The 13,785-nt window shown below is 36.1% G+C and overlaps 1 protein-coding gene and 1 pseudogene across 1 annotated transcript; both read right to left on the reverse strand.

Annotated features, from left to right (window-relative positions):
- Positions 1-709: 709 nt before the first annotated feature.
- Positions 710-4,231, reverse strand: LOC129373396 (HAUS augmin-like complex subunit 1). Its single transcript, XM_055051277.1, has 9 exons — positions 4,107-4,231; positions 3,850-4,024; positions 3,286-3,421; positions 3,083-3,217; positions 2,866-2,982; positions 2,385-2,448; positions 2,212-2,283; positions 1,989-2,036; positions 710-898 (listed from the first exon to the last, which is right to left on the reverse strand). The coding sequence occupies exons 1-9, from the start codon at positions 4,212-4,214 to the stop codon at positions 710-712; spliced, it is 1,044 nt and encodes a 347-aa protein (XP_054907252.1). The 5' UTR covers positions 4,215-4,231.
- A 6,329-nt stretch (positions 4,232-10,560) lies between these two features.
- On the reverse strand, positions 10,561-13,785 carry LOC129373647 (HAUS augmin-like complex subunit 1; annotated as a pseudogene).

The following is a 13,785-nucleotide window of genomic DNA, read 5'->3' on the forward strand; positions in this document are numbered from 1 at the left end:
GAAAAATAATTGAATAAATGAAAGTTGAGTAGATATGGTTTTCTTTTTCTGTAAAACTTAATAAATAAATAAATAGCTGCCATTTAAGTCTAAAAACCAGACCAGTCAAGTTTAGCATTAGAGACAAATTTGTTCTTCTAATGAGGTTTGAAAAGGAAAACATTTCATTACAACTGGATTCTTTACTGTCCACTGATGACCGGCCCACACTTAAAACATTTTAACTAATTCAACTGGAATTTAAGACAATTTATATGATTTGTGTTCTGTCTCTAAAGGCCATATTATTTGTTTCAACATTTTTCTTTGTCCACACTGTAAAATGTAATAAGTTCACTTTACTTAAAAAAAGTTAGGAAACCGATTGCCTCAAAATCTCCAAGTAAAGTAGCTAATTCATTATAAGGTGTTATAGCTATAAATGTTTACACCACTCAGATAATGGCAGTAAACCTGATTTTGATTAACTCAAAATCATTAGTAAAGTTGACTATAAAATGTCAATTATGACTACTACAATTTATGAGTTATGTCAATTAAGCAATACTCATAAAAATAAGTTATGCTTACACATTTAAGCGTTCACATTACTTGGAAAATATAGGTAAACAGAGTCACCCAGGAGTAAAACAAATGTAACCTTTTTGAATAAATTGCCAGATTGTTTCTTTTTTTAAAAACTGTTGGTATTCTAACCAAATGGTTCTTTTCATCCAAGCTGGGGGGCCCAGTGGGAAACACTGCTCTCTAGTAAGCATCTGTGGCCACTCCATGGTAACGGCTCAGTCTCCATGTCAGACTGCAGATCAGGTCCTACACCAGTCAAGCTGACAGAAACCGTTGAGGTGTCCAGGCTCTGCTCCACTCCAGAGGACAGAAACCGACAGGCAGAGAAACGCTGAGGGGATATTTTACATGCAGACAGAACAGACTGATTCTAATGTCTGCTTTTGCTTCAGGCACAAAGTGCTCCACCGTTAATTCCATGTGACATTATACCCCAAAGCCAGTACCATTTTATTGTGAATCTCTAAAGGTTTCCTTTACCTTTAGACTTGTTGGCCAGACATTGAAGAAATTACATTAAAGCAAATGGGTGTAAAAAATACTGAGGTTTTGAGAAGAAAATCCAAGAAGTATGGAAGAGGAAAACTTATTTGGATCCCAGAAGGGCTGAGAAATGATAAGCAGCTGGACAAAAATACATTTACAAAAACAAAACAAAGAACTTGCATTTGATGAGGTTGTCCACACAGATTGAAAGTTGTTTGGATATAATCTGTGAGAACTATTTTTTACAACTCTTAAGACCAACCCCTTAATTAGATTGCTGCGATCAGAGAGGAAAAGCCAAACATTGCATTAGTGTTGCAGATGTTTGAAACAAACAGGAAGGCGTGGAGAGAGACTAAACATTCAGGTACACATTAGCAGTATATTATTTTATCATAAAATAAAAAAGCTAAAAATCATATCAGAAATTTTACCCATTTCTAGACACTGACAAGCATGCAAACAATGTTTTTGTTGGTAAACATACAAAACAAAATAAGTTAGTTATGCAGGTTGTACAATATAAAAATGTTCAAGGTGTATGAACTAATAGGGATACTCTGTGAGCTTTTTAGGAGTGTCCAAAATCTCTGAAATATTTAACCTATATTTAAATAAGGTTCCAAAGCTAAGGAGGAAAGAAGCAAGAAGTATCCTTTCAGGTGACCCAAAATACCTCAAACCACTTTTCATTTAACATTAATGATGAAGGCAGGTAAAGGTAGAAAAGAAGAAGAAAAAATATGACTGCAAAAACTTTATTTTTAAAGAAAGGACTGCGCAACATCCAACTTCATCAACTACAATTTCTTCATTGTCTCCAGTTTGGAATCGAGTGCAACCTGAAAAATGAACGAAAGAAAAAGTAATTAAAATGACAAACGAGCAAAAAATGGCATCTTGTATGTTATAAAACCAAATATTTAAAGACTCACTAGTTCTCTTTTTGCTTCTTCTATCTTCACTTGTGCAAGAGATGGGCTCTGAAGGTTTAGAATAAAAAAACAACAACACACATTTCAAGATTAAATTCACAAACTTAATCCTTAAATAAATTAGATTGAATGATTTTTTCTTTTCAAAGGACAAAACAGGAAACGTGATCACCCCTTTTGTTGGAAAAGTAATGAAGTCTGAAAAACTAGAAAACAAACGTACCGGACTCTGGTCCATGTACGACTCCAGCTTCTTTTTCAGGAGGATTATTTCGTTTTGCAGTGCCCTGAGTTCCTGCAGGGAGAAAAATAAGATGACATGTTTCAAACCCTGAATGCAGACAAAGTAAAGCTTCTATCCCCATGGCAATGAATGTGGTGAAAATGCTGAAATACCTCAGAAAGCTGCACAATGGCCTGGTGGGTGATAGACTTGTCCATGTTCCTGGATAAGCTGAGCCTGCAGGATTAGCAGAGCAGAATAAAGTGACTAATACAAGACAAACAACAAACTAACAAACTAAACACTGTTTCTGTTTTAAACAAGAGGCAGACGACATTGCAACTAGGTAAACAGAAATTAAACTGTTTGGTCATTTACAGGAAAAAATAATATGTTTTTTTTTTAATGAAGCTTCTTTCTAAATCTGAGCAGCAGCTTCTTATCTTGACGTATACACATTAGAAATTTTTTTCTGAGTCTAAATGTGGAGAAGTTAATCATATTTTGTCAAGAGTCAAGTAGGTTACCATCTGTAGATAATGCGTTTTGCTGTTTAAATCACAAAATGGCCTATAAATGATCCCACTTAGTACCTCAGCATCTATGCAATAATCCCAAATTATAAAGAGGAATATGCTGCAACATACCTCCAACCTCTGCTGTCTGATACGGAGCTCTTGAGTCTTGGCCGTCACAAAGTCCACGTTGAGCAGCCTCTCCTCTTCTTTTGCACTCTCCACTGCTTGAGATTTGGTAGTTTTGTCGATATCCCTGTCAATGAAGACCGCCAATGTGTACATGTGTAAACCCAGCCTTCTAATCAAACTTAACTGGCACACTTTTAATCGCTCGCTTCACGCCTTATTCTTACTCTTGTAGGTTTCCCCGCAGCACCAGAATTGAACCGAGTCTTTTTTGGAGTGCCCTTAGTTCCCTTTCGAGTTTTCTGTTTGACTTCTCGACTTCCAGAAGATCATCGGTGAGATTGTTGATTGCTGGCATGAAGCTACAAACGAACAAAAGTAAAACAACCATATATTCTGATCAATGAAATACAAAGCCACAGAAAATTACCTGGTCAGTGATGTGTCTTTCACTCGCAGCACCATAGCATTGTCCACTAAAGCAGACACGTAGTTTGCAGTCGGCTCTGACAAGCTTGCCCCAGACAAGCCGACACCGTGCAGAAGAACATCCTCAAGGTGAGCAGCTAGGGGGGATGGGATTAGTGAAATACAGTTTTTTGAAAAACATTGAAAACCAGACAAAAGAGTTCTTATGTGTTTATTATTTTGAAACTCCATACAATTTCTAAACTCAGATTTCTATTTTCCCTCCAATTTAATAACAATTTCGACATCTGAGCACAAAATATTCACCTTAAATACTTCAATAGTAGTCGTTAATGTCGTTTAGTGGAGTGATATAGAGACTATTTGGAGATTGTCTCTATACTACAACAAAATATAAAACCACACCTATATCTTAAGCCATAAAAAAATATTTACTTCAGTTTCTATTAGTTTCGACATGTGCAAAACATGCCATTCGGCAAATCTAAACACTTTAGATCAATTCAGCCTTTCCGATCCAAGTGTTTTAATGCATCATCTGTTCTGCCTGCTGTATGTGCCTCACCGTCAGCCTGATACTCTGATGTTTTCTGCTTGTAGTCTTCTATGAGGAGAGCAGTATCACTGCAGCGGGCTTCACTGGACTGAGCCAGCTGATACAGTATGTCCACAGTCCTGGTGTTCACCTCAAATAATGGCACTGGCTGATCCCCAAACACTCCCTCCAACCAGCTGTTCACCTGTAGAAGAGACAGACAAATAAGACAATATCAGCAATGCGGCTGGCGCATTAATGTGTGTTTACTGGAGTCAAAGAGTTACCTTCCTCAGCTTTTCACACATGATCACAGAGAAGGCATGAAAAACATAGACAGTCACTACAGAAACGTAAAACGCCGTGTGTTTTATAGCCCCTCCAATTAACTTCATCTTCTTCTTTAGGATTTAACGGCAGCTTGCATCCATTTTTGTTGCACTACTGCCATCTATTGGATCCTAATTATCTAACAAATTCTCGAAATAATCCCACTGTTTTTTAAAAAACCACAAAATTTTCTTCCTCCCCTCATTACTATTTAACTGATCAACCACTTTTTCAAACTTCAATTCCCTGGTACAGCCTAATTCCAATATTAATAATTTTCTTTCATTTTCATATTTTCTACAACAAATAAAACATGTTCCATTGTTTCTACAGAATCACACCAAATACATAAACCAGTAGGATGTTTCCCCATCTTATAAAGAGTTCCATTTAATAAACTATGCCCGGTTCTTATTCGAGTTATAATTACCTCTACCTTTCTATTTAACCCTCTAACCCTTTCTACATCAACTGTATTTTGAAATCTGTGTAAATGCCTTCCATTTATTTCATTATCCCACCTAATTTTCCATATCTTTTTACTTTCTCTCCAAGCTATACTTTTCCCCTCTGATTTCGATAGCTTTACTAACATATCAATTTCTTCTTTTTTACTAGCCTCCTTAGCCAACCTATCTGCTCTTTCATTACCTAAAATACCTACATGAGCAGGAGTCCAAAATAATATTACCTTTTTATTTTGATCACATATTCTATGATGAACAGCCATAACTTCATATAATATATTTTGATGATTACTTGAACATCCCTTTTCAATACTCATCAAAGCAGATAGTGAATCACTACAAATTATAAATGTATTTTCTTTACTATCCTCCACCCATTCTAAAGCTAATAATATAGCACACATTTCTACTGCATAGATACTCAAGTAATCAGATGTTCTTTTTGAAATCTTTGTATATAAATCTAGAATCACTACTGCTGCACTTGTTACTTTGTTTTTAGGATCTTTTGAAACATCAGTATAAATCTGTACATAATCATTATATTTATTTTGTATTTGATGATAAAACTCTTGGCACATATCTATCATCTTTTTCCCCTGAATATCTAATAGTGTCTTGTCTACATTAATATATTTCCATGACCATGCTGGTCTCACAGGCCATACTACTGTTTGACTGAATTCTTTGTCAAATACATTAAATGTTTTTGCTCTATCATCTCCCACCCACCCAAAACTATTACTTTTCCCTTTTCCTCTCTCCCAACAATGTTGCAACACTTTCTTAACTGGGTGATCTTCATTTTGTCCTTTTAAACTTATCCAATAATTTACCATGATCTGCTGTCTTCTAATACATAATGGCATCTCTCCTGACTCTACTTGTAATGCACATACTGGAGTAGATTTAACTGCCCCTAAGCAAATTCTCAAAGCTCTTGCTTGAATAATATCCAATTTGTTTAACCTAGTTTTGCTTGCTGATCCATACACCACACTCCCATAATCTATTCTAGATCGAATTAATGACACATAAATATTTTTAAGTGATTCATAGTTTGTACCCCATGTCAATCCTGTCAAGCACCTCATAATGTTAAGAACCTTTTTACTTTTTTCCATAATGTGATCTATATGATTTTCCCAAGTTAGTTTCTTATCAAAGACTACTCCCAAAAAACGAAAACTATCAACCGTTTCTAATTCTTTTCCATATAAATATAATTTTTTATCAATTCTAACTTTCTTATTTGTAAAGAACATTACTTTTGTCTTCTCAATTGAAAATTTAAAACCCCACTCAATTCCCCACTTACCTACTATATCTATACCTTCCTGAAGTTTTAAAATAAGATGTTCTATATTTCTTCCCCTTTTCCATAATGCTCCATCATCAGCAAATAGTGATTTCCCAAAACTAACTGGTATTTCATTAAAAATATCATTTATCATCACCGAGAATAATGTTGGACTTATCACACTTCCTTGAGGAGTTCCATTTTCTATTTGACACGATTTTGAAACATGAGAACCTATTTTAACTTGGATATTTCTATCACATAAAAAATCCCATATCCAGTTAAACATACTCCCTCCTATTCCTATCTGGTGTAGTTTAATCATTAATCCTTCTCTCCATAACATGTCATATGCTTTTTCCACATCAAAAAATACAGCCACAACAGTTTCCTTATTAATTTGAGCTTTTCTAATATCATCTTCTAAACACAATACTGGATCCATTGTTCCTCTCCCTCTACGAAAGCCACTCTGATACGGAGCAATTATATTCCTTGATTCCAAATACTGTACTAACCTCTCATTCACCATCCTTTCCATCAGCTTACATATATTAGATGTTAAAGCAATCGGCCTATAGTTTTCAGGATTACTATGATCTTTCCCAGGTTTCTTTATCGGAATAACAACCGCTTCTTTCCATTCACTAGGTATTCTTCCCTCTTTCCAAATCTTATTATACAAATTTAATATCTTCTTCAAAACATCATCACTCACATGTCTTAGCATAATATAGCATACTTCATCTTTACCTGGAGCACTATTTCTTGTTCTACCCAAAGCTCTTTTCAATTCTCCAATAGAGAAATGTTCGTTCATCAATTCATCCTTAATAATTTCCTTTCTTCTTAAAATTCCACCATTTTCTCTTTTAGTTTTCTCTCTCCCCTTTATTTCTTTATCTGATCATTTTTTCCCACTATGAATCTCCATAAATGTGCTTACTAAAATATCAGCTTTTTCCCTGTCATTTATTGCTATTATACTGTTTCTATTTAATATTGGATAACTCCATTCTCTTCTATCTCCCCCCATTTTTTTGATCATTCCCCAAACTTCCCCAATCTTTGTACTATTACCAATTTTGTCACAAAAATTTCTCCAATATATCCTTTTTGCTGTTCTTATTGTTTTCCTTAATTTAGCCTGTGATTTTTATATTCGATCAAATGTTGAAAATTATGAGACTTTTTAACCAGTTTAAATGCTTTATTTCTTTCTTTGACCACTGTTCTACACTCTTCATTCCACCATGGAACTAATTTCCTCCTATTCTTCCCTGATGTTTTTGGAATAGACCTTTCAGCAGCTTCTAATATACCCTGACTAATCTCACGACTCATATTTTCTACACTCAAATCATTTTTTATATTTGATATCTTACTCTCACATAAGTTATTAAATTTTTCCCAATTTGCTTTCCTAAATATCCACTTCCCTCCTAACATTTCAAGATTCTGCACCTGACCCATCCTTATTTTACTGACTATAATGTAATGATCACTACCAAAGGATTTATTTTCAACTTGCCAATCACATAATGGAGCTAAACAACTGGAAACAAATGTTAAATCCACTACAGATTCCTTACCTGAATTAATATCAATTCTTGTCTTTTCACCATTATTCAAAAAACACCAAAAGAAGATTTCATTTTTACATCATTTTATGCAAGTTAAATGGAAAACTTCAGAGCGACCTGGTGACATTTTTTGTGAGAAAATAGTTTCTGTTGTAAGCTTTCCCCTCCTTTTATTGCATCTCCGTCATCATCGTCATCATCATCATCATCTTACTTGAAAAATCAGCCAGTCCGTTCATGCGCCTGGTCCACAGTAGTAAAGTCAGATAGAAGAGGCTGTGGCTCCAGTCCAGTCCGTGGAAAGGACGCGTCCAGCTCATGACTCGCATCCCCTGCCCCTCTTCTCATATTAATGAGGCTCGTTGAATTCAGACTTGTTGTAGGCCTACTTAATGAAAAACCCAAACAGGAAGGTGAGGGAGATCCCGCAAGGCCGCGGCGTTCGGCTGCATCTCTCTAACTCCAATAAAGAAAGTCGGTCGCTCACACAAAGTCATCCAGCTGTCCTCCCTGAGAGCCAGAAAATACCCCCGGACGCTGAGACGCAGATCAGCAGCTCCAGTGTTTCTGTCGTAGAGAAGCAGCGGCTGTCTGGCTGCGGCGATGGACCACAGAGGAAATAGCAGCTGCGCAACAAGTTGCTCACAGGTGACGGACGAGGTGATCAATTCGATTCATGGCAACAATCGAGTCTTCCTGCGCGGATTTGTGAATGGATAGCACCATGTGGGAACTGGGAGCGATTTACAGTAACAGCTGAGTGGGAATCATGGAGTGGGAGTGGCACATAAAACTATTTTAAAGGGAACACGGGCAGCTCGCGCTAGAGTGACGCATGATTTCCCCCCCCCTCTTTATCCCTCCAGAAGGCGCATACATACTTCCTAGGCTTCCCTCTCTTTGACTTTCTTATTTTACGTCTTCCTTCACATTTCAGGCACAATTTTTACAAAAACACACAGTCACAGTTTGATATTTATGTTTGCTTCTAAATTGTACTGTACAAAAGTTTCAACAACTTCCAATTCCTTTATGCTTTGCCTCTTGCAATACTTTAAAATGGTTTTCAACGATTTACTGGATCTCTTAGTTGTTCTTTGGACTTTTACGATCATTATCTGTGCATCTATATGACCACAGCACTGTATAGTATGGGGTTAAAGTTAACCCAGTAGTCTGGTCTGCAACTGACTATTGTATGGAATGCATTTGTAAAATATTTAGAAAAACATTTTTATTCCTTTTCCCAACCATTCACCACCTTGTGTTTGTTACATACAATCTCATTTGTATCATGCACGTGTGATTGTACTGTGACAAAACAAATTATTTCATTGGATTGAAAGAAAAAAAACCCTGGATTTTATGTTTTACTAAGTGGGCTGATCAAAAGATGAGCAAATAACCCACACTGAGAAAACTAATTTCCAAATTGTGCAACTCATCCCCTATTTGTCCCAGTTTTTAACCACAAATGCATAAATATCAAATTCAACATCCAACAATTCATCCTTCTAATTTGTCTTTTTTTTTCCCCCATATTTTTGATATAACTGTCTCAATCTTGTGAAAATAAGTACAAAACAAGAGCCTACATCAAATCAAAAATTCAGAAAGAAGCATAGCTTATGGCAATTTACTTAAATGAAAGAAGACATTCTGGTTGCTTAGAAAAACAGATGTAAACAAATGTAATATGTGTTCTTTTTCATTCACACAAATTACATCTAGGGTTCTGTTTAACTTTAAGTTAACTCCAGCAATAGAAGATAGAACTGCAAAAAGTGTTTGATGAACAGAGCCAACCTGCCAACCTTCCAGGAAGAAAATGAATGTGAATTTAAAGAAATACAGCAGATTAAAAAGTTGTAGTTATCCCAATTCACTTAAAACGATTTAACGGTTCAAATTAAATGTTTATTTCAATATATAAAGTGCAGCTGTAGTAATCAGTTATTGTTTTCGCAACAATTTGTATTTACGTCATGATTAAACCTCCATTTTCAGAACAGAACCAACAACCTAAATACTCTTTTTATGCTGTTGTTGCAAATGGAAAAATAATTGATAAATGAAAGTTGAGTAGATATGGTTTTCTTTTTCTGTAAAACTTAATAAATAAATAAATAGCTGCCATTTAAGTCTAAAAACCAGACCAGTCAAGTTTAGCATTAGAGACAAATTTGTTCTTCTAATGAGGTTTGAAAAGGAGAAAACATTTCATTACAACTGGATTCTTTACTGTCCACTGATGACCGGCCCACACTTTAAAACATTTTAACTAATTCAACTGGAATTTAAGACAATTTATATGATTTGTGTTCTGTCTCTAAAGGCCATATTATTTGTTTCAAACATTTTTCTTTGTCCACACTGTAAAATGTAATAAGTTCACTTTACTTAAAAAAAGTTAGGAAACCGATTGCCTCAAAATCTCCAAGTAAAGTAGCTAATTCATTATAAGGTGTTATAGCTATAAATGTTTACACCACTCAGATAATGGCAGTAAACCTGATTTTGATTAACTCAAAATCATTAGTAAAGTTGACTATAAAATGTCAATTATGACTACTACAATTTATGAGTTATGTCAATTAAGCAATACTCATAAAAATAAGTTATGCTTACACATTTAAGCGTTCACATTACTTGGAAAATATAGATAAACAGAGTCACCCAGGAGTAAAACAAATGTAACCTTTTTGAATAAATTGCCAGATTGTTTCTTTTTTTTTTTAACTGTTGGTATTCTAACCAAATGGTTCTTTTCATCCAAGCTGGGGGGCCCCAGTGGGAAAACTGCTCTCTAGTAAGCATCTGTGGCCCACTCCATGGTAACGGCTCAGTCTCCATGTCAGACTGCAGATCAGGTCCTACACCAGTCAAGCTGACAGAAACCGTTGAGGTGTCCAGGCTCTGCTCCACTCCAGAGGACAGAAACCGACAGGGCAGAGAAACGCTGAGGGGATATTTTACATGCAGACAGAACAGACTGATTCTACTGTCTGCTTTTGCTTCAGGCACAAAGTGCTCCACCGTTAATTCCATGTGACATTATACCTCCAAAGCCAGTACCATTTTATTGTGAATCTCTAAAGGTTTCCTTTACCTTTAGACTTGTTGGCCAGACATTGAAGAAATTACATTAAAGCAAATGGGTGTAAAAAATACTGAGGTTTTGAGAAGAAAATCCAAGAAGTATGGAAGAGGAAAACTTATTTGGATCCCAGAAGGGCTGAGAAATGATAAGCAGCTGGACAAAAATACATTTACAAAAACAAAACAAAGAACTTGCATTTGATGAGGTTGTCCACACAGATTGAAAGTTGTTTGGATATAATCTGTGAGAACTATTTTTTACAACTCTTAAGACCAACCCCTTAATTAGATTGCTGCGATCAGAGAGGAAAAGCCAAACATTGCATTAGTGTTGCAGATGTTTGAAACAAACAGGAAGGCGTGGAGAGAGACTAAACATTCAGGTACACATTAGCAGTATATTATTTTATCATAAAATAAAAAAGCTAAAAATCATATCAGAAAATTTTACCCATTTCTAGACACTGACAAGCATGCAAACAATGTTTTTGTTGGTAAACATACAAAACAAAATAAGTTAGTTATGCAGGTTGTACAATATAAAAATGTTCAAGGTGTATGAACTAATAGGGATACTCTGTGAGCTTTTTAGGAGTGTCCAAAATCTCTGAAATATTTAACCTATATTTAAATAAGGTTCCAAAGCTAAGGAGGAAAGAAGCAAGAAGTATCCTTTCAGGTGACCCAAAATACCTCAAACCACTTTTCATTTAACATTAATGATGAAGGCAGGTAAAGGTAGAAAAGAAGAAGAAAAAATATGACTGCAAAAACTTTATTTTTAAAGAAAGGACTGCGCAACATCCAACTTCATCCAACTACAATTTCTTCATTGTCTCCAGTTTGGAATCGAGTGCAACCTGAAAAATGAACGAAAGAAAAAGTAATTAAAATGACAAATGAGCAAAAAATGGCATCTTGTATGTTATAAAACCAAATATTTAAAGACTCACTAGTTCTCTTTTTGCTTCTTCTATCTTCACTTGTGCAAGAGATGGGCTCTGAAGGTTTAGAATAAAAAAACAACAACACACATTTCAAGATTAAATTCACAAACTTAATCCTTAAATAAATTAGATTGAATGATTTTTTCTTTTCAAAGGACAAAACAGGAAACGTGATCACCCCTTTTGTTGGAAAAGTAATGAAGTCTGAAAAACTAGAAAACAAACGTACCGGACTCTGGTCCATGTACGACTCCAGCTTCTTTTTCAGGAGGATTATTTCGTTTTGCAGTGCCCTGAGTTCCTGCAGGGAGAAAAATAAGATGACATGTTTCAAACCCTGAATGCAGACAAAGTAAAGCTTCTATCCCCATGGCAATGAATGTGGTGAAAATGCTGAAATACCTCAGAAAGCTGCACAATGGCCTGGTGGGTGATAGACTTGTCCATGTTCCTGGATACAAGCTGAGCCTGCAGGATTAGCAGAGCAGAATAAAGTGACTAATACAAGACAAACAACAAACTAACAAACTAAACACTGTTTCTGTTTTAAACAAGAGGCAGACGACATTGCAACTAGGTAAACAGAAATTAAACTGTTTGGTCATTTACAGGAAAAAATAATATGTTTTTTTTTTAATGAAGCTTCTTTCTAAATCTGAGCAGCAGCTTCTTATCTTGACGTATACACATTAGAAATTTTTTTCTGAGTCTAAATGTGGAGAAGTTAATCATATTTTGTCAAGAGTCAAGTAGGTTACCATCTGTAGATAATGCGTTTTGCTGTTTAAATCACAAAATGGCCTATAAATGATCCCACTTAGTACCTCAGCATCTATGCAATAATCCCAAATTATAAAGAGGAATATGCTGCAACATACCTCCAACCTCTGCTGTCTGATACGGAGCTCTTGAGTCTTGGCCGTCACAAAGTCCACGTTGAGCAGCCTCTCCTCTTCTTTTGCACTCTCCACTGCTTGAGATTTGGTAGTTTTGTCGATATCCCTGTCAATGAAGACCGCCAATGTGTACATGTGTAAACCCAGCCTTCTAATCAAACTTAACTGGCACACTTTTAATCGCTCGCTTCACGCCTTATTCTTACTCTTGTAGGTTTCCCCGCAGCACCAGAATTGAACCGAGTCTTTTTTGGAGTGCCCTTAGTTCCCTTTCGAGTTTTCTGTTTGACTTCTCGACTTCCAGAAGATCATCGGTGAGATTGTTGATTGCTGGCATGAAGCTACAAACGAACAAAAGTAAAACAACCATATATTCTGATCAATGAAATACAAAGCCACAGAAAATTACCTGGTCAGTGATGTGTCTTTCACTCGCAGCACCATAGCATTGTCCACTAAAGCAGACAGTAGTTTGCAGTCGGCTCTGACAAGCTTGCCCCAGACAAGCCGACACCGTGCAGAAGAACATCCTCAAGGTGAGCAGCTAGGGGGGATGGGATTAGTGAAATACAGTTTTTTGAAAAACATTGAAAACCAGACAAAAGAGTTCTTATGTGTTTATTATTTTGAAACTCCATACAATTTCTAAACTCAGATTTCTATTTTCCCTCCAATTTAATAACAATTTCGACATCTGAGCACAAAATATTCACCTTAAATACTTCAATAGTAGTCGTTAATGTCGTTTAGTGGAGTGATATAGAGACTATTTGGAGATTGTCTCTATACTACAACAAAATATAAAACCACACCTATATCTTAAGCCATAAAAAAATATTTACTTCAGTTTCTATTAGTTTCGACATGTGCAAAACATGCCATTCGGCAAATCTAAACACTTTAGATCAATTCAGCCTTTCCGATCCAAGTGTTTTAATGCATCATCTGTTCTGCCTGCTGTATGTGCCTCACCGTCAGCCTGATACTCTGATGTTTTCTGCTTGTAGTCTTCAATGAGGAGAGCAGTATCACTGCAGCGGGCTTCACTGGACTGAGCCAGCTGATACAGTATGTCCAATGTCCTGGTGTTCACCTCAAATGATGGCACTGGCTGATCCCCAAACACTCCCTCCAACCAGCTGTTCACCTGTAGAAGAGACAGACAAATAAGACAATATCAGCAATGCGGCTGGCGCATTAATGTGTGTTTACTGGAGTCAAAGAGTTACCTTCCTCAGCTTTTCACACATGATCACAGAGAAGGCATGAAAAACATAGACAGTCACTACAGAAACGTAAAACGCCGTGTGTTTTATAGCCCCTCCAATTAACTTCATCTTCTTC

The sequence above is a fragment of the Poeciliopsis prolifica genome, unplaced genomic scaffold (genome assembly GCF_027474105.1).
Source record: "Poeciliopsis prolifica strain line A6 unplaced genomic scaffold, Auburn_PproV2 SCAFFOLD033, whole genome shotgun sequence".
NCBI lineage: Eukaryota > Metazoa > Chordata > Actinopteri > Cyprinodontiformes > Poeciliidae > Poeciliopsis > Poeciliopsis prolifica.